This window comes from Pleurodeles waltl, chromosome 4_1, assembly GCF_031143425.1.
Source record: "Pleurodeles waltl isolate 20211129_DDA chromosome 4_1, aPleWal1.hap1.20221129, whole genome shotgun sequence".
Taxonomy (NCBI): Eukaryota; Metazoa; Chordata; class Amphibia; order Caudata; family Salamandridae; genus Pleurodeles; species Pleurodeles waltl.
The window spans coordinates 257039556-257067463 of record NC_090442.1 but is presented as its reverse complement, the minus strand read 5'-3'; the positions used below and the strand labels follow the sequence as shown (position 1 = coordinate 257067463).

General features: G+C 42.4%; 1 protein-coding gene across 1 annotated transcript in view; it reads left to right on the top strand.

Annotated features, from left to right (window-relative positions):
- Positions 1 to 27908, top strand: part of NUP50 (nucleoporin 50) — a 52899-nt gene that overhangs the window by 11664 nt on the left and 13327 nt on the right. The window contains exons 2-6 of the mRNA XM_069228265.1: positions 2448 to 2519; positions 5543 to 5626; positions 7668 to 7854; positions 12085 to 12714; positions 21998 to 22082. Coding sequence (XP_069084366.1) covers positions 2451 to 2519; positions 5543 to 5626; positions 7668 to 7854; positions 12085 to 12714; positions 21998 to 22082 — 1055 coding nt within the window. The 5' untranslated portion in view covers positions 2448 to 2450. The remainder of the gene's footprint in view (positions 1 to 2447; positions 2520 to 5542; positions 5627 to 7667; positions 7855 to 12084; positions 12715 to 21997; positions 22083 to 27908) is intronic.

Below are 27908 nucleotides of genomic sequence, written 5' to 3'. Positions count from 1 at the left end.
CTTCAAATTGTTAAATCATGTAAATAGGTGTGTATGTTTCTATACCGTAACCATTGTCTGTAATGCAAGCCTCAGCTCACTCCATTTCCTTACAGTGCTCTCCCTAATTGTGACAGCTTTGCATTAATGAACCATGCATACAAGTTTGAACTACATGGATACATACCTTGTCTTGGTTGCAGACAGTCCTCTTTCACATATTTATGCTGCAATGCTGAAAAACAGAGTTGTACTGCAATGGTTGGACATAATTGTATTTTTCTGAGCTTCTCGTGCTACTGCCGCTAAATTGCAGCATGAGCAGTGCGACATTCATATTCCTGCCCGTTGGCGGAACTCCACAGAATCTTTTAGAATGTTTATGTAACTCCCTAACACAAATACCCCCCTTCCCTCAATCTGTACCCTGTTGATGTAACAGAATGTCCAGTAGCTTATGAGTGGTCTGCCTTGAAGCAGAAGTGTTGGTAGAAACCACAGAGCCTGTAGTAGTAGTCCTATGGAGTCAGTCACTAAGTGGTTGTGCTGCATCACTGTAGAAACCACATAGCTACAGTAGTGGTGTATGAAGGTCCACACAAACGCAGAGGTGACATCGTCCAGCAGAATCACTGAACCATCATATTGGTTGGTGTGGTTTACACAGGAGTCGAAGATAACTAGAGTACTGGCTTAATTGCAAGTCTGAGTTGAAGAATGGGGATTCAAATTAAAATAAATTTATACTCTGAAGAACTGGTAAAGCATGAGAGAGGGGTAGGTGTTCTGGTCCCCGCTCTTAACGGGCCTAAATAAGTAAGACTCCTAAATTCTCCCACACATGTTACATGCCCTAGGGGTGAAGTTGTAAATGGGCCAGTATGAGCTTCATTTGTGTGACTGGATGTGACATGAAGGTATCCTAAGCAGGTAGAGCAGAGGCATACATAGCCAGGCTGTGAAAAACGTACGTAATGTTTGCAAGACCTTGACAGGCTCCCCAAAAACAAATTAGTGTGCAAAACAGGAGTCTAATCCCAAAAGGATAGAGTATTTCCTTAATTTCACACTAGACTGAGAACAGTAGTGAGAAAGTACAGATAACTCAGCAATATGCTATGGGCCGCTCTCCTTACCTGTTACTCTAAAACTGTGAACGTGCTCATATTAAGTGATCTGGAATGATTATAAAAGTGCACGGAAGGGGGGAGTTGTGGAGTTGTTGAAGCAGGACAAAGTTTCCATTAAAAAAGTCATTGTTATCCTGTTGTGCTGGGCTTCTAAACTGCAGGTAGAGCGTCATTTGGTTTTAACATGGAAACTAAAACCCCATCAGAGAATAGTTTTAAAACATTTCAGTTTTTTGTCCTTGGATTCAAGGGACTAGCACTCCTAGCCTTCAGTATATTCTTTCAGAGTCCTTGATACAGTGGGAAGCAGGAACAGTCCCCAGACAAGGAAGAACGTACACCAACACTACTTGTGCTCTTTGTCTTTTTCTTCTTAGTTAAAGTTCTGTCTTCCAGGGGTTACTACATATGGTGGGTGGTGAAGATTCCCAAATCTCTTTTCAAAATTCCAGTCTGCTTCTTGCTGCTTTTTGCAGCATACCCTCTGACTTAAGCAAATGTGCTTTCTGTGATAGCTATTTTTCCCTATGTTGATGCAGCAAGGCAATTGCACCAGAGGAGCTGTTGTCCTCGAGGCAGAAGTTTTTACCATGGTCGTTCATGTTTTTCTTTGGAAGAGCTGTGGGCCAGTGGAAACCTAATTACACTTATCAGTAGGAAGCGTAATTCTGGCAGAACTGGTTTGACGAGGTAAAAAATTCAGCAAGCTGGGTATTTATGGGGCTTAAACATGAAGCGGTCTTCATCATTGGTAAAACTACTCGTCTACTTCGTCAAATTGCACTTTAAGGAGAAACATACTTGTTAACATAAATGTGTCTCTTCTACACCTTAGTGGATTTGGTTATTTGCTATAATTTCTGTAGTGTCTTTAACATGGTCATGAAATTAATATTCGAGGTGTCCGTCACTGTAATCAGTTTGTTCATTGCACTATTGGGCTATAATGGGCACTGTTAATTTCTTTACAGTCTTCCTATAGTAACACCTGTTGTAGTATACAGTGGAGTAAATGTGTGTCATTTGTCAGAGGGACAAATATAACTAGTTACTGGAAGGAAATAGGTGTTCAACATTGTGGAGAGGCACCGTTGCAGAATGCCAGGATTGGACAATCTGAAAGATCTGTGGACATCTTTGATTTCTAGCTCTCCATTACTTTAAAAAGTTAGCTAAGTACAAAACAGTGTATTGTGAGTTTGTGTTAGGCTAAAAACATGCTAAAAGTTTGGTACAAATAATTGTAATTTTTTAGTTGCTCTTAGTTATATTAATGGGCCACGTTCAAGGAATATTTGTCATGAAAATATTTCCACGATCTGTTTCCCTTGAATGTAGAAAATGGCAAAAAGAATTGCTGAGAAGGAACTTACAGACCGAAATTGGGACCAGGAGGAAGACACTGAAGAGGTAATATATTTATTCCTTTACGCTAAACATTATTTTGGCTGCACAGAAATCTATATATGTGGTTTGATAAGCCATACTCTATATCTGGGTTTTGTTTTTTGAAACAAATATCAAAAACATTTGTTGTATTTTCTAACTAAGCAGTACAAAGTTGTTGACTTTTCCTGTTTTACTGGGTGTTTTTAGAGATCACCAAAAATAACTTGTTTATAATGGCATGCACGGTTAGTCAATTGTAGGCACTACTTTTGGAAATGTGTGCTAATCAAACATATTCAGTGTCTTAACAATTTTGTATCTTGAGCAAATTCTTCTGATCATATTAATAATATTATTTTTTGTCTTGTCAATATGGCATAAAATCCTCATAGTGAGTTCATGTGTGTCATGCACTATTTTGGGCCTTTAGTTTGTAGGTGTGGCATTAGCCGAGATGTTCTGTTTGCACACAGCTTTGGGTTAGTTGCATTCTTTGACTTGTGATCTTTCAGCCATTGGCCTACTTGAGTCTCACTGTTTTTCTATTTGCTGATGATGTCCTTGTCCTCCTTTGAGATGAAGAGCAGTAAATTGTTTTCATTTTTGTCTCAGTCAATTTCTTAAGTGACGCAATCATTTACATTCGTAAAATAATCCTTCTCTTCCTTTTCTTCTCTTTGGCACTCTAGCATACATTTTCCGTATGCTGTGAGAGCCAAAAAAATATATAATTCTCTAAACCTCTCTGTAGTGGGAAGTTGACAATAAGAAGGCATATTCTGTGTCAGAATTTCACCCTTTTGATGTTTTTAACATGTATTAACTTTAAGTGCTGGTGTCGGCCAATGGCACTACCATCCCCAGGTATTTATAGGCCCCTATGCACCAGAGGGGTCCTTCATTTTATTTTTACATAAGGCTGCTCTAAAAGATTCTCAAGAAGCTGAATTGTTTTTGTTTATTTTGTTTTTACTTAGTGTAATGACAATCAGCATGCAGGGCGTACTGACATTACAAAAAAGTGAAAGTAAACCAAGCTCTTTCACTGCATCGGTGCTTGGGTGCATATCTCAGTCACCCGAATATCGATAGCTTTGAGAAAGGTATTTTGGAAAGGGAGAATCGCTCTTTTCCAATGCTACCTCTGTCCAGTGATTCACTGCTTGTGGGTCACCATAGGAGAGTGATCCTCAAGCAGGAAGCACCAGAGATGGGGTGAGCATCCCCCCCTTTAACGTTACTGTAACAGTAGCTTTTTTTTTCATAATGTGTGTGTGTGTGTGTGTGTGTGTATATATATGTGTGTGTGTGTATTTATATGTGTGTGTGTGTGTATATATATATATATATGTGTGTGTGTGTGTGTGTGTATTTATATATGTGTGTGTATGTATATATATATATATTTCACTGAGAAAAGCCATAGGTTACAGGAACGTTCTAGTTAGGTTCTGAATTTACTCATACCAAACCATAGAAATTCAGCAGTTCTCGTTTTTTTAAAACTATAACTCGCACCCTAAGGAAACTATAACTTACGCCCTTGCACGGTTTTTGTATCAATAATTTTATTGTACCTGTTGCAGTGCTAATATCAAAGATGCTGTACAAGATCTCACTAATTAGCTGTGCATGGCAAAGGTGCAAGTTATAGTTACTTTAGGGTGCGAGTTATAGTTACTGTAAAGAATCAGCAGTTATAGTTTTTAAGTATCTCCCTACATGAAGTTTTGTTTGGGTCTTGGGCTTAGCCTGATACAGACATCACTATTGATTAGGCTATATCGCGCAGACACGGATGTGCCCCTGGTGATCCAGCTTGTCTGCTAAGATATCCTACTCATCGAAGTTTAATGGTACAGGCCACTTAGGCCTCCCATAATATTGAGTCTGTTCCGCATGTCCCACCTGATAGAAATTCCAGGATTTTAGACGTTGGTGGCAGATATCATTTTTCCTCCAAGTTCTGCTCTACGCTCTGTAAATACATCTTGCATTTTTGGGCATTTATCTCATTCATTTTAGGACTCACTGGCAAACATCCTGCCTTTGCTTCCGGAAGATATCTGGAGCACTCTTACCCCTATGTTTCAGGATGGTCAGCAAGCAGCTAAACTAATAATTCCCTGTGGTATGGATACTACTGTCTCTGCGGGTCAAGCTATGGCTTCCTCAGTCGCTCTACGTCACTGTGCCTGGGTCCATATGTCTGGATTTTCGCACCAGTTCAAGCCACATTAATTGACATGTCATTTGATGGTGCACAGGGAGACTCCGCTTTAAGGTGTTTTTGTGACAGTAGTGGTGAAACAGCAAATTAGCTTGTTCTTATCTACCCTTTGGTCTTACGTATTTCATTGATGAGCTGTGCTTTTTTTTCTTTTCTTTTTTTTTTTAACTGACTTGTATTGAACTGTTTTTAACATCTTTTTGCTACAGGTTTTTGATATGTCTAATTTTGTACTAGGGGTTAAATTTTCATTCTTCCTGTGTGTAAACATACTCGCTCTTTCATATAAAATTGTTATACACTAAAGTTTTAGGTGATTTGTGGGGAAGGTGATAGTGTACCATGTATTATATGGGATAAAGTATTCCCACCATACATGATAGGAATATTGCAAGTCACATTGGAATTCCATAACGTTAAAAAAGGAACTCTGCCTTCTGCTGGTTCCTCTATATGATTATGGAACTCATCTGTGACTTGCAATATCCATATAATGTATGGTGGGGGTACTATATCCCTTACTTAGTTATACTGCTGGTTACTGCCAGCGCCGGGACACTTCTGTTTGAAGCAGCTATGCGCTTAATGAAATGTTGATTGATTGGTACTGCAGTTTCACTCAATTGTAAATGACAGTTTTTGAAAACATAGTTATTAGATGGAGAAAAGTAAGGTTGATCTTTTGTATTTCTGTGAATCTACTGAAAGACTGTCGTAATACTATTCTTCAGTGGTAGTTATCTAGGAATAAATGTTTCTACATTGTTTGTAGATCTGCATGAATTTAAAATAAAAGATTGTTTGTTATCTACAGGCAGGAACTTTCTCTGTGGCAAGTGAAGATGTACTGAAAGCCAGAGCGATCAAAAAGGCAAAACGCAGAAATATTGGATCAGAAGTACGTACAGATACAGTTTGCTATTCAGCTATGTCTTTCACCAAATTGACTTATTAAGCTATCTCATCTTGTTCATGCCTTTGCATCAATTAAATGTTTTTGCCATAAACCTTTGACATCGAATGTAAAGCCCATTCCTTAAACTTACAAAAAGCTCTTGTAGGTGACATCTGTGTGTGCCAGTGCTGACACCCCTGTGTTAAAGATTCGCCATCAACATTTATAGGTACACAGATATTTGGTGGTATGGGAGTTTTGTACTTTATACTATCTGCATTGCCTTTATCACTCTATTGTAATGTTTTAGCGAAAATACCCAAGCCTGGCCCTTAGAATGTCAGGGATTAATAGAGAAAAGAGCGCTCCTTCTTTGGTTAAGATCTTTACATTCAGACTTTGCAATGAGGTGAACAGAGATATATATATCAATATATCATCTCCATAACTAACTGGATTCTGTATTTCACAGTAGTTACCAATGATTTGTCACTGCAAAATTTCTGTGAAATGCACTTTCCTCATTCTCCCTTCCTCTATATTGTCATTGCTTAGACTACAGCTAAAACTGCACATCCAGGGGGAAGCAGAATGATATTCTTGTGTCTGCGCTTGGGCAGATGCAGGAAGCACGTTTGGCCAGTCACTGGTTACTGAAACGCCAACAAGTAAAAAATGTATAATTGTCTAGGCAATTTATCCTAACACTGATTTCCTTGAAAAAGAGGACTTTGTTCCCAGAAGCACCTAAGCTTATCTATAGAGAAGTGCTACTACTATAAAGCTCTGGGAGCCACATAAAATAGAGGAAATCTGATCCATCTATGAAGGGAGGAACCTGGGTGATTCTACTCAATTTGGGAGGGGGGTGGGTGGGAGGAGGTATGAAGGGTGTTAATAAAGAATTTCTATCAGTCACAATGGTCAGGCACTCTTAAATAGAGGCAGTGAAATGCCCCATTAGTTGCCGTGGAGCCACAGTATAGTGCTACAAATGTGAGTAGATCTAGTTATTTAAACACAAAACCTTATTAGTATCTAAGCATCTACCGTCTCTCAAAAAACAATTTATGCAAACTTGGTCATTTCATTTTCTGCTTTGTAAAGGTTAAGTTGCACATAAGGTCTAAATGTAGTTTATGAGCTTTGGTGATAACTTGTGCTCCAGAACCAACTAGACAGAGGATATGGCTTCAGTTAAACTTTTTGAAGTTTCCCTGTCTCTCACATTTTTTGTCCATGTGCAGAAGTCCTGCTGTTCGACAGATTGTTAGGTCTTGCATAATTTTCCTAGGTCAAAACAGCAAGGTGACTGCAGGCTTATCCAGACACAAGCCACATCTGGAGGGGTATTGCAGCCTCACAAAAGCTCGGTCTGTAGTCTTTTTTTTTTTTTTGTTCTCTTCTGCTCAGCTGGTGTTTACTCCACGTCAGTGTCTAGGCAATGATGAACTTCGTATTAGCTGAGAGGTCCCGTACTTGTACCCATCGTTGTCCAAGGCGGGATACCACAGCACCTGCATCATTTAAAAGTGTATCTTATACTTCAGCAGTGGGGGAGCCTCCCATCCTTGGACAGATTTTGTAGGCTTGCGAGCTCAGTCTCTAATCGGGCTAGTTCATACTAGTTGATGCATAGATTCAACAAGAAGCTTAACAGAGAAGGAAGAACTGGAATTGATGAGGGTATAAATCATAAGTGTTTTGAAGTGGATCAGTAGTAATGCTGCCTGCTCTGGAATAACAGTAGAAACTGTTCATGAAGAAATCGTTACTGTTGTGGTCATTTGAATTGATAGCTGTATCTACAATGACACAACCATAAAATCTTGATCTGTGCTAGGTCTGATACTAAATCCTTTATTTGTTTAAACGTCCATTAAACGTTAACAAGTTTGTTTCTGGATTTTTACAGCGTCCACCTTTTTGAAACCTTTGTCCTTAAGTAGGATGTATCATGCCTTCAAGAATACTAATTGTTAAAGTTGTACAGGTAACCCGATATTGACCAATGTGTTTCTCTTTTTATTTATTTTTATTGTAGTCTGAGAGCGGTGGAGCTTTTAAAGGTTTTAAAGGTTTGGTCTTGCCAACTGGAGGTGGATTTTCTGGATTTGGTGCAAGCACTGGAGTCAAACCGTTAGAAATACTAGCTAATGGAAATGGTAGCACATCTAGTAACCTATTGTTTACAAATATAAAATCAACTACAGAAACAAAGATGGCACTTGGTAAGTCTGAACAGTTCTTGTTTGTTATTGTCCAGGTAGAGTGCTTAAAATCAGGATAACCAGCGCAACCTAAGCCATATTGTATATGTATGTGTAGCCATGGTTACTGTGTTAACCAACTGGGTTATTTTGGGTTATGGAAAAAATCTGTTACCCCACACTGTATCCATCATGCACCGGCATGTCAACTAAAGCCAAAAATTCACCCCCTATGTTTTAATTTTTTCTACTTTCTTCCCTTGTGTTTATGGTTTATTTTTTTAGTGTCAGCAAGTATAGTTAGGCAAGCTTCACTTTAAAGGTGCCAGAAGATCCTCTGTCCTTGAAATGTAGCCCTTCCCTCCATGATAGGTACCCTAGTCCCCTTTTGTTGAAATGTCTGAACATTGGCATACTTTTTAGCATACTTTTTTCTGACATTTTAGAATTTTGGCATTTGGTTGGTTGCATTGTTTTTTAAAAAAAATTATTTATTTTGTTAGCTTTTGATGACGCATACGTTTTACACTTGTGGACTATTTCCTATGTATGCCTTACTATAAATCTTATCAGTTGATGTGGTTTTTGATTTGCATGATTAAACAAGCATTTGCACTGCAATGGGTCTTGCGTTTGCTTTAGTTTTGCTATTTGCTGTGTAAATTCCTGACTAGACTTTTCTTGTCACATAAATTGAAAATGAAAAGTAAAATAGTTGACATGGCGAGCCGATTCAAAACACCACAGCCGCCATGAGCATGAATGCGAAGGAGAGAGACAAAAGGAAAAAAGTTTGCTCGCAGTCAAACCTATCGGTATGGATCCATGTAACAGTCTGTATCCAAGGCGGGACAAACGTAAAGCATTTAGCAGTGGTAACAAAGGATTTTTAAAAGGCAAGCCTACGAATGGTTGACAGTGGTGGGCGTGGTTAAAAGACCACAGATAGATTACAACAGGTCAGATCACTTGCAGACTCGACCTAAAAAGCAGTCCTTACCAAAAACCATGGAAAGAAATATTGAGAATGTGACCTTAAAAACGAGTCACTAACTTTCCTACTGAGAGAGCAGCATGGAAATAAGTCTTTCTGTACTTGAAGTGGACCTCCCATCCATGACTATCACTATGCTTTTTTGGTCAAAGGAACTTTTCATTTATTACTTTACTGCCTTGACACAAAGAAACCAACATCCAAGCCAAAGGCTCCATGTATCAATTTATCTCTGACGTACTCTGTTTCAGTACTCCCACCCCTAAACACGGACCAGGTGACGAAACCGGTGTAAAAGCTCTGCCACCAGGCTTCAGAGACTGTGCCAAAATGTGCCTGCATTTGAGGGAGCATGACCACTTAATTGCTTCCAGTGGATTCAAAGATTAATTTGAAAGTGATCTACCGCACACAAACTTGTGCTTGGTACAAAAGGTTATCCTGTCTGCAGAAACTGATTAATAATTATGTAAATAACATGTACATCCTATCCAGTGCCGTAGGTATAGCATATTCCTATAACTCTGCTTTAGTGTTTGAGTTTCTGCAAAACAATATCAGATGATGTTTAGGGGAAAGTGGAAGAGAGAGGAATGTGAGCATGATGGCAAATAACTTTGTAGTCACTTCGAGTTAATTTTAAGAGTCAGAGGTGCCTTTGCGTCCAACCAATAGTAGTGCTTTATAGTTATATATTTAATATTTAGACACAATTATCCACATATTTAAAACTGCTTCGTCTGGTGTCTCACTGCTGCAGTGGGATTCAGCTACCGTGGCAGTCTTCCATCCATTAAGCTACACTGTAGACTTTTAGGGCACTGCTGTCTTCTCAAGCCTTGTTTCTTTTGCCTTGTGCCTTAAGTTGAAGGTGTTTGGCTCTATCCATTCTGTGTTTAATACACAGTCTGCACTCATCGAGGCGTGATTAGAAACATTGCTTTTAAAAATGTAATGTGTTCCTAAATACAGTTTTAATTATTTCTTGTTTCCCAGTATACACCACTACTTAGCTTAGTGGCTGTGGCAGGGCATAGTTGGACACTTTGTTGCCCCTTGCGTGCCCCCAACCCCCCCTTTTATCTATACATTTTGAGGCCAGTGCTTTAATTTCTCGGGTCATGATCCTCTTCTCTGTGGCAGCCGGTGGCATACCAAAGGTACGCATCAGCGTGCAGCACTAGGGACAGTTGTGTTTTACAAAGCCTGTCAGATCTACACTTCACTCCACACTCTCAACTTTGCAGGTAAGACCTGCACTTTAAGCCACTTTCTCTTATGTGGTTTCTTTCCTGCTTGTTGTGTAACTTCTCCACCTTGCTCTGCCAGGTCCTGAGAGGTATTGAAGCCAGACTGCACAGTATCACTTAAAACAAGTAATTTCAGAATCCTGGACATTCTACGCAACTTACTGCCAAATGTTTTCTGGTTAACCTAAGGCGTTTGCCTAAACATCAGTTAGATATTTTAATCTCCTTTCTCCTAGCTGACCCTGTATTCCCAAGAGAAACTTGGCCACGGGACTCCTTGGCCCCTGACATTGTGACTGCAGTCCTCGCTACTTACTCTGTGCTTTACCTTTGCTGTCCAGGACAAATGGGTCAGCTGCCTTTCTGTTACTTATTGTTTCTCTATTTTCTGCACTCCGTTCTCCTGCCTTCTTGCTAGGAAAATCGATGCATTTACTCTAGATTTTAAATCTAACATCTCCTTCTCTGTAGCCTTAATCTGTTGCCCCAGTTCCTAAATCAACATTAGCTAATCTCCAAAGGATGTTCTAGCCATTCTAACATATATCAACTTCTCCATTCTAGCAGATCTCAGTTTTCACCTTGATGAGACGGCAAACCCCAGCATAGGAGGCCTTTCAGAATCCTTAGGTGCGTTAGGTCTAGGCCAGATTTTATTGGTCTCAACTCACAGGATGTATGTACACTTTGGAAGACCCCATCTTTACTAGTCACAGCACCATTAACGCATTTGACCATGTACCTGCTACTCTAACTGCAATTTCTTCTTCCTTACCTGATCAGTAAGGACATGCAAGGCACTAGGATCTAACCTTCCTTAGTCAGAATTTGATCAAAAGTTACCCGCTATAATCTTGCCCAAGATCTTCAAGCTGCCTCTTATAGGATTTCCTATGATATCTGTTACTCTGTGGAGCACTTCTTAACAAGTGGCTGCTGGTTGCCCCTCTTAAATACTGCTCCTCCCAGTGCAACACCCCTTCTGCTCCCTGATATTCACAGAAAGTGCAGGGCACAAAACCCCAATGCTATGCACTTTAAGGAGAATAGTGCTGCTCTTATGATGGCTAATTAAAGTAGATCTACAGATTTACTAAATAAAAATCCCAGGGCGGAGTAGAACAGCCCGCATCTCATTTTATGCCACAGAAATAGCATTTTTGATTCTTCGCAAAATCTTTTCTATCATCAAGAACCGCCTGTTAGGTGACAACTATAAAGCCACCATCCTTTGCACCCTTAGTCATGCTGGCAGCAAACCCAGTGGGAGGAAAGCTGTCCCTAGACCAGTCTTGAGTGACCACAGCAGAGAAGACTGCTCATTATCCTGGCCACACCTCTGGGTGGGCACTAACGCTCCGTAGATGGGGAGAAGGGTTTCCACATATTGGAAATTGAGAGGGAAGGGCACTGTGGGATTGTTTGCAGTAGAGCAAAGGGAACTGCTAAAACCCCAGGGACCGTTTTCCCCATTGGTTAATGGAATGCCTCGGAGCCACCTCAGACCCCCACTAGCTGGTGCCAGGCATAGATGTGGCAGCCGAAGGCACCTCCTTGGAACAATTTCTGGACCTGCAGAAACAAAAAACAAAAAAAACACAGCTAAAGACTGGCCATGTTGTCTGTGACCTGAGGAGAATATATGCGCAAAAAAATAAATATATAATATTTTATATATATATATATATATATATATATATATATATATATATATATATATATATTCTATATACATTTTTTTTTTTTTTCCCTTTTTCCAAACTGCTGTGATCCTAGATCGATATGATGAGCCTTGGGTTTTATTAATGTTAAATGTTGGCAAGAGTAAAATTACAGTCCAATTACACAGACTGTGTAGTGAAATACGATGAGTAGTCTGTGGTGTCCGTTCCAAAAAATGTTGCCTAAGCGTGAAATACACATTTTGAAAAAGTACTCTTTTATTCCTGTTGACAATGTTTTAATATCTTTCAAAAATAAATTTAAACAGGAATTTTTATTTTTCAGTGGGATCCCTTACTGCTAATGGTACTACCTCAATATTGGTTAAAGAAAATGCTGGATGTACAAAAACTAATGGTGAAAGACAACAGGATGCAAACCCTCCCTGTTATGAAAGAAAAAACAGCAACAGTAATGATTACAACAAACAATTGGCAGCACTGAACTGCTCTGTACGGGACTGGATAGTGAAACACGTGGACACAAATCCACTTTGTGATCTTACACCTATTTTCAGAGACTATGAAAAATATTTGGCAAGTATTGATCAAAAATATGGAAGCAGTACTGAAAGTGGTTCTGAAAGTGATGGTGGTAATCATTCTACAAAGGCACAAACTGTTGCTGCATTTGGCACATCTCAGGCTCAGCAAAGGTCAACTTTTTCATTCAACAAAGAAAATTCTTCAGTCAAGCAATTTCAGCCAGTACTCGAGAAGAAAGAGTGTTTAGCAACATCATCAAAGATTTCATTTAACTTTGGCCAGAAAGTTGACAGTTCAGTTTTGAGTTCACTTGGCTCTGGTCCTCCAGCTCCTTTCTCTTTCTCATCAGGGGATCAACCTGAACCGGTCACTCCAAAGTTTTCAATGAAAGTCCCAGGATCTCAAGGCGAGAGCGATACCGTTGATCAGGGTAACTATGAATGTATACATTTGATTTGATATCCAAGTAAATGGCTTGCCATTCCAGTTGTATCCAAAATGGCTTTAAAATTTATTTTTTTATACGCTTTGCAAAGTAATGTTGAACAGAAGCTGTACATTTTAAATAACATTGTTGAAGAGTATATCCATATTATTGTTGTCTTGCTTTGTGCTCCCAACTGCTGGACAGTAAGTCCAGAAATATTAGCAATAAGCTTTAAAGGAAGTTCCATAATGTATGTTCATTGTTTTATTCAGAAACTCCATTGTCCACCAATATGTCTTCAGGACACATTACTTCTAATTTTTGCATTTCAACCAGGCAAAGGTTCGGAGCTTGTCACTGGTTAAAATTTTTACTTTTGGCTGCTGCTGGCAATTTCATACCTGCCTTTGTTGCAGAAAAAGTGCATCCAGTCATCTGCTGTCAGACCTGCGCAGCGGTGGCTGGGTGTTAGATTTATTGCTGATTAAAGGCTATGTAACATAGGCATCCAGCTCCCCAAAGCATGTAAGCCTTAAGCCCTAAAGACAACCTCTAGTTCAAAAGAATAAATGAACAAAAGCTGTACAGCAGACAATGGTGTTATTCCATTTCTGGCTTCTTTGTACACTTTTGCACGTGCAGCACTGAGCCTCCAACACATCTTGCCTAGCCTGTAGCAGTAAGACGTCCTCTTACTTAAGAGTAGTTTCCAGTGGGTCCTTGGGGAACTGTAGGTTGAGATTCTGTCATCCATCTTTAACTTAAACAATGTGTAACCAGAAGATTGAAGAGGATTAACCAAATGCTATCCGTATTAATTGCGGTGCTTACAGATTCCCTACTTCTAGCACTTTCAGAGAGAGCTTCAAGAAAATAATTCTAATAAGTTTTTTGTTAAGAAGATGGTGGTTGAAATGATCGTCAATCTTTATTGGGTTTGGGACACAAGCTGTATAAGATTGTACATAAAAATACAATAAAACATATAAATTAAATCTTTATATAAAGCATTAAAAAGTGGAATGATCACATACACACAAGTTAAGGGTGACATGCAGTTTATTTCATCTCCACCTACATTTCCTTTTCTGATCCTGATGGCCATCTTTCCATAACTCAGTACAGATAAACAGGTAGGCAATGATTCTAATGATTGGGGGACAGTAGAGTTCGGGCTACATTGAGTAAAATGTAACAATGTTTTAAGAGACATGACGTATGGATTTTATGAAGCTTACAGAAAAAGGGCTGAGTACTTTTGTTTTGAGCAGCCACCCCATGGGCATATTGAACTGCTTCTGTGCCAGTGACCTGTCTTTGGGAAAGCAACCAAAAAAAGTTTAATCTGAAACAAGTCAGCGTGTTGGTTTGACACAGTAACAAAATATTGTTGAAATGCCCACTCTGACCAGTAGTAAAACTTGGTCAGGAACTGTAGGTTTTCCAAATTCTCTGATCTCTCTCATAGTCTTTCACTTATTTTAGAAGATATTTCACTTTTAATTTAGAATATAAAATGAAGGTCGAAGGAACTTCAGAATACAGAGATTCATCACGTTGTGTTAAAATAAATCAAGCCAACGTGTACTAAAAGCATAATTGAAAGATAATTAGTCCAGTAAGAGTGCGCTATTCAAGGTAACCTCTGAGTTAGACCAGATTGAAAGCTGCAACTATATAGGTTGCGTTTTATGGTGTCTTCAATATGCATAAAACCTACTTCTTTATGACAAATTTAGGTAGAAGTAGTACTGTGGGGTACAACTAGCAGTTTCTTTAAAAAGGAGAGGGTGGGAGGGGGAGCAGGGGGGGGGGGTGGAGAAAAAGCTGTGGCCTGCAACTTCCACAGCACGAGTGGGATGATTACCTTGCCCCTACTTAGTCTCCTTCGCCACCTCACCCTTCAGACGCTCCTCCAGAAGACATTGGGGGTTTTCACAATTTAATGGAACGAGCTCTGCCGCATAATTCCATCTACCAACCTCTGTTAAACAGACCAACTGTTTACTTCACGATTTTAAGGAGTAGGCCAGGAAGTCTATTGTAGGAAAGTGTCTCTTTTTACATTGTCAACCCTTCGACTGAAAGTGCACCGAGTCCCTGCTAAACAGGTCACCAGTGCCAGATCTTCCCCCAAATTGCTGTTGTTTTTCCCAGTTGGCAAACATTTAGCTACCACTGTAAGTCCATAGTAAATGCTACCCCTGGTACCTAGGGCATGGGGTACTAAAGGAAGGCCCCTGAGGACTTCAGGGCGGATTGTGCCACCCTCGGGCACCCTCACTAAGTGCACCCAGCACTGCTTTTGCAGGCTGCTTGTCTTGGTGCAGAACTAAAATAAAAATACAACATGGCACATAGCCTGTGTGCCCTGTCCCCTTTACACTGTATGCATTATATGTAAGTCACCCCTCTAGCAGGCATTCCATCCCCAAAGGCAGGGTTCTTTATATTACATGTGAGGGCATACCTGCGTGAACAGATATGCCCCTGCCAAGTCTTCTTTGATTCTCAGACATAGTATGGGAAAAGGAAAGCCATTTTAAGTACATGTGCTGGGCACTGGTCATTATGAATTCCCCAGCTACAAGACGGCTTCACCGAAGATAGGGATGTTTGGTATCAAACCTCTCGTATTAATAAACCCTAACTAAATCCATTGATGGATTTGTTAATACATGCACTCAGAGGGCACCTTAGAGGTGCCCCCTGAAAACCTACCAACTCCTAGCATGGGCACTGCCTGATCAAAACCAGTGCAGTCTCCTTTGTGTTCTGGCCCCCTGAGGTGAGAGCCAATGCTCTCAAGGGCTCAGAACAAAGGCCTGCTCTGGGCAGAGGTGCCAACACCTCAACCAGGCAGGATGGATGGCTGGGAGCTTCAAAGGCCTTGCTGCCTTTGTAATGCAAATCGGGCGCCTCCAAATGGTAGAGAAGGCCAACTCCCAGTTTCTGCCCCCACTTTTGGTGGTGGGACTGGCGGGAAAATTAGGTTGTATGCCCACGTCATGCCAGTTCTATCCCCAAGGTGGACACTACCTTTTTTTAATTCCTCCATCTTGTTTGAAAGGAATGTAGGCTACCAGGGTTGAGGTTAGGACCACTTCCGTTTGGAAGTGGGCATAAAAAGGGTGTAGTGGCCCTAAAGGTGAGTAGCCCATTGGCTACCACTTGGCACTTCCTGTAACACCCCTAAATTCAGTATTTAGGTGTCTCCCCTGAACCCTAGAACTCAGATTCCTGAAGACCTAAGAGCCAGACACTGCACAGTCGCATCAGCAGAGAAGATATCAGACACAAACGGACTTGGCCCCAGCCCTACTGGCCTGTCTGCACCCGACGACGATCCTGCGACAAAAGACTACCTGTCCTGCAGCTCAGCGACCTCCAAAGCTTTAGGAGGACTGCCTGCCTTCGTCAAATACAAGATCTCCCGAGCACAGCGGACCTGTTCAAGATGAAACCAACTTTAAAAGAAAAAGAGCTCTTCCCTTAGGAACTGCGAAACCTCCTCCGAACCCACCTCTGCACCCGACACCTGTGGTCAGAGTCCAAGTGGCCCACCGATCCTGTGAAGATTCCCCAGCGATTTGGGGTCCAATTCAACTGTGGGTTGACCCCTACCGGCCTCTGCCTAAAAGCCTGCAGCCTCAAACCGAAGACTCTCGCCGACTACGACCTTCCCAGTAAGCTGTTCCCGATGCCAAAGACACCCCTGCACCTGGAGCCCCTGGGCCTTGGGGAGCTGGACTGACTAAGTCCCCTGGCTTCAGAGCGTACCTGGGCATTTGTGGGTTTTCTTTGTTCAGCCTTCTGTCCCTAGTGATCTCCCCTATTTAACATTTGGCCCCCAACGCTGTGTTGGCACTCTGCACCACCTGCCTCTGTGCTTCTGAGAGTATAAGTTTGGTACTGCCTTGTGCTTACCTCAACCCCAGGAGATCGACCCCTGACACCGTTTTACTCACCTGTGAGCAGCACAACTTTATTCACCCGGAGGCTCCATTGGTTAGCATTGGGCACCGGACTCCCTATTTGATGTGCACCTGGCAGCCCCTGTGCCGCTGTGGGTGCACTCTTGATACTGATTTGTACCTTGCCAGGTGTTGACCTGAAACCCCGAAGACTGGATTTGTAAGTCATGTACTTAGCTACAAAACTGCATTCTTGTTTTCCTCTCATGGGATAAGATTGAGAGAACTTTAAAAGTTGCACTGTCTATTTTTGAAACTGCAAAGTATTTATGCTTGAAAATATACTTACCAGATTACAAAGGTCTTTTGAAGGGTTTGAAGTATTACAAAAAGACATTTTGTTTTTCTAATTTGGTCTCTGATTTATTCTTTGATTGTGTCTCGTGTATTGCCTCGGAGTGCAACACATGCTTAACACTACCCTCTGAAAAGCCTAACTGCTCACCCACAATACCACAAATAGAGCATTAATCCTATATGCTTTTGTTTCTGCAATAAAATTGGGGTTCCACTGGACTCTATGCACATTGTACTTCATTTTAGTGCACTAAATAGAGAGCCAGCTTCCTATATCTGTGAAAGCAATTCCCATTGTAACTATATTTGGAATGAGGGAATAAAAATCATGAAGATCCTGACTACGGTACCTCCAGTACTTCTTGCCTGGACAAGAAATACAAGGCCACTGATGATTTTCCCCCACCTGCCTCACTGGTGACCTGACACTTGACTGTCATTTCACAGGCAGCGCAAAGGCATTAGGAAAAAGCCTTCTGTTCCCATTTTTATGCCACTGGATAAGGAAGACAGATGCTTGGGCAGTGTAGGCAAACTATTCTCTCATGCCTGCCATCACTGTGCAAGCAGCCAACTCGCTTGCGATTCCGGGGCGCTTGGACCGCCAGATGTGGTCAGATGTCAGCAGTTTACTCTATCTGATCCCTGAAGACAAGAAAACCGAAACAAAAGATACTGTAAGAGGGTGAACATACTTCTACTGAGATTATAGATTATGCTCTAGACATCGCCTCCACAGGTTTCCACCAGTTAGCCGGAGCAGCAGTCTTGAGACACCAAAGATAGCTAAGGGCTACATCTTGTAGGCAGGAAGTCCTATCAAAGATCTTGGACATGGCCTACGACGGTGAAACTTTGTTTGGAGGTATATTGATGACTCCTTGTTGGCTACAAAAACAGACACTGACACTGCTAGATCTCTTGGCATTCTACAGTTTTAAGAAATTGCCCTTTCGATGCACCCGAGTGAGAGGTTTCTCCACTTACAGAGGGGGCAATCAATGGCTTCTGCATTATGAACCTCTGTCTCAAAATAAGCCCTGCTATAATCAGACCTATCGCCAGCCGCCCTCAGCAAGCAAGGCGTGCACCAGAAGCAACCCCCCAGTGCCACGATGCAGGCTGCAAAGCTTGACCTGGACCAGGTACTGGTTACATCCACTCCCTCCACTCATGTGGGTGGGAATATCTCCAACTGCCTTCACCAATAGGAGAGAACATCGGACAGATAGGTGTTGGACTTGGTAAACTACAGCCATACCCTTGAGTTTGTGCAGAAATCAACAAACAATCATCTGAAAGGAGGGCACCCGCCTCGTCATCACTTATGAGGAAAGAAGCCCTAACAATGCTGGCCAAGGGGACGATAGAAAAGGTGCCTTCCCATCAAAAAGGCATGGGTTTCTATTCCAGTTTTTCCTAGTATGAAAGAAGACAAGGGAATGGAGACCCATCCTGGACCTCAAGAAACAGAACAGATTTCTGCACAAGCAATCTTTCCGTATGATTACACTATTCAACATCCTTCATCTGTTAAACAGCGGAGATTACATGACCTCGTTGGATTTGCAAGACTCGTGCTTCCACATTCTCATACATCCCAAATATCCCAGTTTTCAGTGTAGCCGGTACCTGTTACCAATTCAAAGTCCTTCCCTTTGGCCTGAAGTCTGCTCCGTGGATTTTCACCAAGTGTCTCGCCCCAGTGGCAGCCACACTTTGCAAACCAGGTCTTCAGGTATTACCCTACCAGACGACTGGCAGCTAAAAGCCTCAACAGCGCGGCAATATACCAGAGCCTGCCTCTCACTGTTCCACAGGCTAGGCCTCACTGTAAACTACCTGCAATCTTCCACCATTCCAACTCCTAGGATAATGTTATTGGGTGCCAACCTGAATACAATAAAGAACAAGGCCTGTATCACAAGACAAAACAATGAAAATTGTTCAACCTGGCTCTACAAATCACTGGTTCACAGAACTCATTCTCCTGTCGATGACAAGTCCTATAGGCCTTCCGAAAATGCGAAACCGCATGACGATGAACCAGTGCCAGGTTTTACACCCGATCAAGCCTTTCTACAATTACATGCGTGGCTCCCGAGTTCCAGGCGTTTCGAGACCTAAACCTCACTCAAGAATGCAGAGATATTATATCCAAAGCAAGGGCGGTGGGTACAAACAAAACTTAAAGGCTGGTGTCAACAAAATACCTTGGAACCCTTTCAAGCCTCTCCCGAGCAGATTTTGCCTCATCTCCTTTCAAGTCAGGCCTTGTTCATGCATCAGTTAAGATTCATCTTGATGCAATTTCAAGGGACACCGGTTCTACACAGACTCCCTCTCTCTGCTCAGCAAGACTGACTCTTTAAACAATTCATGAAATGACTTTTCAGAGCTTTCCCACCAATGCAAGCTCCTTCTGAACGACTACCCCTCCCCCCCCAACCCCCCCACCCATGCAAACATTGGCATCTTAACTTGGTCCTCGCAATTAATGAAGCTTCGTTTTGAACCCATTCATAAGGGTGACCTAAAGTGTTTTTTTTATTTTTCATGTGGAAAGTGGCTCTACTACTTGCTCTCACATCCACAAGAAAGGTCATGAGATACAGACCTTCCCTACCCAAGAGCCTTTTCTGTTTTACAGACAAGTTTGTACTTCTTAGTACAAACCCAAAATTAATTCCAGTGGTCCAGTCTCAATTTCATCTCAACAAACCTATCATACTTCGGATTTATTTCCTAACCCATCCACACTGACTGAAAGGGCTCTCCATAATTTGGACATTAAACGGTGTCTCAAATTTTTATCTCCACCGTACTAAACTTTATTTGAAAAATTGATTGACGACTAGTCTCTTATGGGCAAGGGCGTCAAGGAACTGTAGTGACGGTAGCACAGTGGTTAGTGGCAACAATTCAATTTTGCCATTACAAAGCTGGCATTATTTTGTATGGTCTACCATGTAGCTACATTGTTGTTCTACCCACCATCCTCTAATTTACTTACAATACTGCTTGCTATTCTTATTCAAGCATGTGAATCTATGAAAGATACAATACTGGTTAAGAAAATAACTTTAACTGCAGTTATCCAGTATTGGTATCTTTCATAGATTCACATCAACACACCCTCCTCCCCTGAGAGGCTCCCCTTATTACAAGGATGCTATACCCATTGATGCTCGAAAATCTGAGGGACTCTGGCTCTCCACTTGATTGGTCATAGTTCAAGGTTGGCTCTTTTTGGTCCTTTGTCTAAAAAGGACATAGATAGGCTATTAAACTGATGGCCATTATAACCTATGATAGTTTTACATATTGCTCTACCAAGGTACCTTGGGACTACGATGACTGGGAATGATTCAGGCATGTGAATCTGAAAGAAACCAATACCGGATAACTGCAGTTACAGGTAAGTTACGTATTTTTTTTTTTATCAGCAATTTGGAATTACTGCATAGCCACTGACACTAACATTTGATCAGTTGTTCTTGTGGCCCTTCTACCATAGGAATAGGTTTAGACATTGTGCAACATACACCAGCAGGAAAATTACAATTAAATTAAAAACATAAAAACAAAAATGCAGTACATTGCCATGTAAGTTGTATGCAAAATGAGAATGGCCCTCCTCCGATTAACCTCTAATCCCCAACCACCTTCGAAGGAAAGGAGCAAAATATGGGCATTAAAGTCCCCAGCTTAAGCGACGCAAATCTTTTCTAGTGAATGAGAAGTATTTCTTCCAGTTCACATTCAAGAGCTTCGTCCACATTGATTGTCAAACCAGTTATTGTAAAAATTGATTATTAATTCTAGACCAGCCTTCATAACCAGACACAAAAACTGATAGAAGGGGGTTGGGGCGGGAGTTGAGTTAGGCAAACAGCATATCCATGGAGAAATGGTCAAATGGAGACGAAAGTACTTGGACCGCATTTCCCTCTCCCTGACCTAGAAGGGGTTTCTGGAGTGTGGTAAGCTGTAAAGCCATCTACAGTAAATTTAACTGCCCAGGCTTCTTGTAAACCGTATACCTTAAACCTAGAGATAACTGTTAACCAGTTGCTGTTACTAAGCTTGTTTGTAGCCCCTGTAATATTCCATGATGCCAAACTTACATTTCCCTTAGTATGGTCCTAAAGAATAGACCAACTATTAGTAGATTGCTTATAGTTTTTGTAAAGAAACTAATTATTGAATTCACAAAAAGTAAATGAAAATAAGTAAGGAAAAAAGAAATGGGTGACTCTGTTATCTGTTATATTTTTTTTGCCCTAGTAGCAGATTTACTGAAGTAATATACTGTTATGTCCATCAGAGTATTCTGGTCTTATGGATATTTAGTGTTTAAGATATTCAATACCCAAAGCTAACAACTGAGCTGCAGCTTACAATTTTTCATTGTGTACCGACCATGACTCAATTCATATAGTAAAATCTAATGACTAAAAAATGTATGTGAAAGAAACATATGTGCTTGTTTTTTAAATGTGCCCAAGATACTGAATTTAGCAATAGTGGTCTGGGGAAATTTTAGTCAATTTTAATCTTACTTCACAGTCCAGTGTACTCTTCACATGATATCCCTCTCCCCACAAAATTCGGAAGGCATCTGACTTGGACACCAGACCCTGAGGCAATAGACAAACTCTTAAGCAAAGAGCCCATTCATGGGGCCCGTTTGAGCTTTACAGCACCAGCCCAACAAGAAGCACCGCACATTGATGAAGCATGTTACCTTCAGGTGTGTGAGGGCTGGTGTTTCCTACAAAAGGACGCCTCAGAAGACCTTGTTTGGTCCTGTTATTATAACTGAGTTATTAGGCCCTTCACTAGAGAACACCACACCCATGTTTTGGCAGTCTTTTCAGCCCCGCTACATTTCGATAAGATGGATCCACTCCGCTGTGAAAAAAGTAAACTTAGTCTCATGCTTATTGCTGCAATCCGTTTCGGAACCCATGGTGTTCTCACAGTGCTAAAACAATTTTTCTTTTTTATGACAGATAAAGAAGGCAGTGAAGAAACTGAGGAGCCCCCCAAAGCAGTAGTGAATGAAGTAAAGGAAGAAGATGCCTTCTACTCAAAGAAGTAGGTATTGCACAAGGATCTGTGTAGGAACAATATTTTGCAAAGCTGAATGAGACTTTGTCAGGTTCCTTTAGCACTGTGTCAGCTACATTGTTAACAATATGTATACATATACATAGGATTGAAAGATTTAGCAAACACCTGAGCTGGGGAGGTCCTGCTTTCTCCTAGATGCATTTAGAATGCCCCATTGTGATAGATGTATTTCCTTTTTAATGATATTCGCCTTGATATGCCAAAAAGCCAAATTGTGGTTGCCCATAACGCCATGGGTGCAATGTCCTTCGGTCTGATAACTCTGATCCTGTTTGTTCTGCATTCCTTTTTGAAGCCTGATGCATGCTAACACTCATTCACCTACCCTATACATCGTATTAATGCAACAGAGCAAACTACCATATATCTGTCACACACATTATACGTTGAGGGAGTTCCGAGACTTCTCTTAGCACGAAGAAACTAGCTAGAAATTCTTCTAAAGAGACCTGCACTCTAGTGTAAGCCTTCTGCAACAAGGCACTGAGAATTTGGAACTCTGCTATACCAGACCTGTGCTGTACACCAACAACATTCTTATTCCCCAAGTTATCTGCACTAGTTTCAGCCTTTATGTGTTTTTTTTTTTTTTTTTCCTTCGACGTCCAGGCCACTTCAGTCGACATAAAGGACATCTAAATTAAAGCAGAGGCTACTTTCACCTTCAACTTCGACGCCCAAGCCGTCAAAATCTTTGTCACCATCTATGCATTGATCTTCTATATGGTCACAGGCGTCTCGGACAGAGACCTGCGATTCCAAGTTCCTATTATTCCCAGACATATTCCTAATCACGTCACATGCTGGATATAGCACTTTCTGGTGCAGCTTCACCACAGGGAGCCACAACATCCATTTTCTCTCCACGCTCAGTTGCGTCACCTGGAATACCTCCGGCCTTTTCCTTCTGTCCTCAGAAGACCACAGAACCGTCCACTTTCGATTCATGGTCATCACTGTAGATCCTGACATAGAGCTCCAAGAAGATCTAGAGAAACATCAGTCATCCTACTCTAGATCCAGAAGATCTAGTACTTGCTGTTACAGAAGAACACAAAGCAAAACATGGTCCCCTTCATGAATTACTTCAAGATTTTCCAATGGAGATTATTCTCTGTCTCCAACACCTCCACCAAGGGTTTCACTATTTGACAACTTTTAATGAGATGCTTGTAATGGGTGGGGGCAACAAAACTGAACATTCCTAGCTCCCAGCTCCCTCTGCATCTACATCTGTCATACGTGAGACCCAACATCAAAGAGCATCGTAAAGATCTCTCCTCCCTCTGGGCCCCAGGTCATCTCGACTCTGCAATACGACTGTTCCTGACACCTGCATCCATAAGAAGGGCTCCACGTAGGAACTTGAAAAAGTATTAGCCTCCTGACCAAAATCTTTTCTTTCTTAGGGCAAATCCACCACCGGGTTCAGTAATTGTAGCTGCAGCAAGAAAGTCACACATAGTAGCACCAGCGCCCCTCATACCACCAGATAAGGAGCACAAAGCAATAGAGACTGTCAACCCAACACACACACACACACGTCGCACCTCCACCACCACCACCACCACCACCACCAACAACAACACTAGCAGAAACAGTCATACTATCAATCAGTGCTGATCCTATAGAGGAAAGGGGGGGCACCATCAGCACAATCAGCTGCGGGAAAAACACCCAACAAACAATGAGTCATGTCTGTACTCTTCAAGGCCCAATTCATTCATTAGTCACTACGGTGAGAGGAAGTATTGCAACACATTTTACATTGTCTGCTGATTACAGACAGATGGGTTCTGAATATTGTTCGGAATGGTGGTCTGCGTTTAAAATCCCCACATCTGTTCCTCCAACAAAAACATAATTGAATCGGCAAGATCTGTTATAAAAGGAAGTGAACACTTTACTACAGAAAAATGCAGTGGAGGAGGTTCCTTCATATCAAAACGGAATAGGAGCCTACTCTAATTCTTTTTGATTTGAAAGAAAAGAAAGGACCAAAACAGGAATTCAGATCCTTTCTCCGCCTCAGTGTACTGAACAAGTACATAAGAAAAAATGAGAATGCTTGCATTACATCAGGTCTACCCTCAGCCACATCCAGGGGACTGGAAATGTGCAATAGATCTTCAAGATGCCTACTTCCATAATACGGTAAAAAAAACAAGGGTTTAAGGCCTAAGGCATTTTCAGTGCAAAGTCCTTTCCTTCGGGCTTAAGTCGGCTCCCTGAACATTTGCAAAATGTTAGGCTGTCATCGCCGCACATCTGAGAAATCAAAAAATATTCCTCTATCCCCTTCCTAGACTGCCACATAATAGGAACTTCCTCACCATTTTCAAACATGTCTCCACACTCTCGCCTAGTTAGGTATTCATGTAAGTCTCCCAAAAAATTGACAACCTTCAGAGTTCATAACATTCATTATCTGGGACCTATAATAGGTAACGCAGTCCAAAAAAGTTTGTACCTCGGAGTAGAGACTGTTGTCAATTCAACTGATGTCACTCTGTATTACAACCCCCCTCACCCACCAACTCAGCAGATTTCATCTCTGTTGGAATAAATGGCCTCTTGCATTTTACTAGTTCCTAATGCCAGACTCCACATGATACCTTTACAGCAATGCCTGGATGAACAGTGGAACTAGCTTGCTTTGCAGATGGATGGGCAGGGGGTGCTTGGATGTATATATGCACACCTCGGAAAACATTATTATTATTATTTTTTTTTTAAACGAAACTGAGCACTCGCAGGGAGTTGCTTGGTGTAAGGAAATGCCTCCTTGGCATGGTTACCCCCTGACTTTTTGCCTTTGATGCCAAGTTATGATTTGAAAGTGTGCTGAGGCCTGCTAACCAGGCCCCAGCACCAGTGTTCTTTCCCTAACCTGTACCTTTGTTTCCACAATTGGCACACCCTGGCATCCAGGCAAGTCCCTTGTAACTGGTACCCCTGGTACCAAGGGCCCTGGTGCCAGGGAAGGTATTTAAGGGCTGCAGCATGTCTTATGCCACCCTGGGGACCCCTCACTCAGCACAGACACACTGCTTGCCAGCTTGTGTGTGCTAGTGGGGATAAAAAGACTAAGTCGACATGGCACTCCCCTCAGGGTGCCATGCCAACCTCACACTGCCTATAGGTATAGATAAGTCACCCCTCTAGCAGGCCTTACAGCCCTAAGGCAGGGTGCACTATACCATAGGTGAGGGCATAAGTGCATGAGCACTATGCCCCTACGGTGTCTAAGCAAAACCTTAGACATTTTAAGTGCAGGGTAGCCATAAGAGTATATGGTCTGGGAGTCTGTCATGCACGAACTCCACAGCACCATAATGGCTACACTGAAAACTGTGAAGTTTGGTATCAAACTTCTCAGAACAAGAAATGCACACTGATGCCAGTGTACATTTTATTGTAACATACACCCCAGAAGGCATCTTAGAGATGCCCCCTGAAACCTTAACCGACTACCAGTGTGGGCTGACTAGTTTTAGCAGCCTGCCACACACCAGACATGTTGCTGGCCACATAGGGAGAGTGCCTTTGTCACTCTGTGGCTAGTAACAAAGCCTGTACTGGGTGGAGGTGCTTCTCACCTCCCCCTGCAGGAACTGTAACACCTGGTGGTGAACCTCAAAGGCTCACCCCCTTTGTTGCAGCACCCCAGGGCACTCCAGCTAGTGGAATTGCCCGCCCCCTCCGGCCACGGCCCCACTTTTGGCGGCAAGGCCGGAGGAGATAATGAGAAAAACAAGGAGTCGTCACTGGCCAGTCAGGACAGCCCCTAAGGTGTCCTGAGCTGAGGTGACTCTGACTTTTGGAAATCCTCCATAATAGGATTAGGGATGTGCCCCCTCCCCTCAGAGAGGAGGCACAAAAAGGGTATAGCCACCCTCAGGGCTAGTAGCCATTGGCTACTAACCCCCCAGACCTAAACACACCCCTAAATTGAGTATTTAAGGGGCTCCCCGAACACAGCAAGATAGATTCCTGCAACCTAAGACGAAGGAGGACTGCTGAGCTGAAAAACCTGCAGAGAAGACGGAGACACCAACTGCTTTGGCCCCAGCTCTACCGGCCTGTCTCCCCACTTCTTCTAAAGAACTGCTCCAGCGACGCGTTCCACAGGGTCCAGCAACCTCTGAAGCCTCAGAGGACTACCCTGCATCTAAAAGGACCAAGAACTCCCGAGGACAGCGGTTCTGCTCCACAAAGACTGCAACTTTGCAACAAAGAAACACACGTTTCCCGCCGGAAGCGTGAGACTTGGCACTCTGCACCCGACGCCCCCGGCTCGACTTGTGGAGCACAAACACTACAGGGAGGACTCCCCGGCGACTGCGAGACCGTGAGTAGCCAGAGTTGACCCCCCTGAGCCCCACAGCGACGCCTGCAGAGGGAATCCCGAGGCTCCCCCTGACCGCGACTGTCTGCTTCAAAGACTCAACGCCTGGTAAAGACACTGCACCCGCAGCCCCCAGGACCTGAAGGATCCGACCTCCAGTGCAGGAGCGACCCCCAGGTGGCCCTCTCCCTTGCCCAGGTGGTGGCTACCCCGAGGAGCCCCCCCCCACCCCCCCCCCCCTTGCCTGCCTGCATTGCTGAAGAGACCCCTTGGTCTCCCATTGAAACCTATTGCAAACCTTACGCCTGTTTGCACACTGCACCCGGCCGCCCCGTGCCGCTGAGGGTGTACTTTTTGCGGTGCCCTACAAAACCCCCCTGGTCTGCCCTCCGAAGACGCGGGTACTTACCTGGTGACAGATTGGAACCAGGGCACCCCCTTCTCCATTGAAGCCTATGCGTTTTGGGCACCACTTTGACCTCTGCACCTGACCGGCCCTGAGCTGCTGGTGTGGTAACTTTGGGGTTGCCCTGAACCCCCAACGGTGGGCTACCTTGGACCCAACTTTGAACCCTGTAGGTGGTTTACTTACCTGCAAAACTAACAAACACTTACCTCCCCCAGGAACTGTTGAAAATTGCACTGTCTAGTTTTAAAATAGCTTATTGCCATTTGTGTGAAAACTGTATATGCTATTTTGCTAATTCAAAGTTCCTAAGTGAAGTACCTTTCATTTAAAGTATTGTTTGTAAATCTTGAACCTGTGGTTCTTAAAATAAACTAAGAAAATATATTTTTCTATATAAAAAAGCCTATTGGCCTGGAATTGTCTGAGTGTGTGTTCCTTATTTATTGCCTGTGTGTGTACAACAAATGCTTAACACTACCCTCTGATAAGCCTACTGCTCGACCACACTACCACAAAATAGAGCATTAGAATTATCTACTTTTGCCACTATCTTACCTTTAAGGGGAACCCTTGGACTCTGTGCATGCTATTTCTTACTTTGAAATAGTACATACAGAGCCAACTTCCTACACTTGGTTTATCACATTTCATAATCGCTGAGGATGGCATCACTCCGAAACTCGTCTGAATGTGGAAGTTATATTAAACTTTATGGATGCCCCGTGAGTGCCCCATTTAATTTTTTTCTTTGGCATATTTACGTGGGTCCTACCCCATTACTGAGGCACCCATCATATATGGGAGTTCAGCAGCATTGGTGGGATTTTGGTAAAGAAATGTATTTAAACTGCCTGAACCGCCGTTGCGGAGAATTGTGGCCATTGACTTGGAGTCTTGAACTATACAAGTTTCAAAGATGTATAGCAATTTTACTGCCACCTATGGTAAACCCATATTTAGCAGATTGGCGAAGGGTTTTGTAAGTGCAAGGCAAGCGTGTAAAAGTAGAATGTGGCTGGTGCATGAGAGGTGG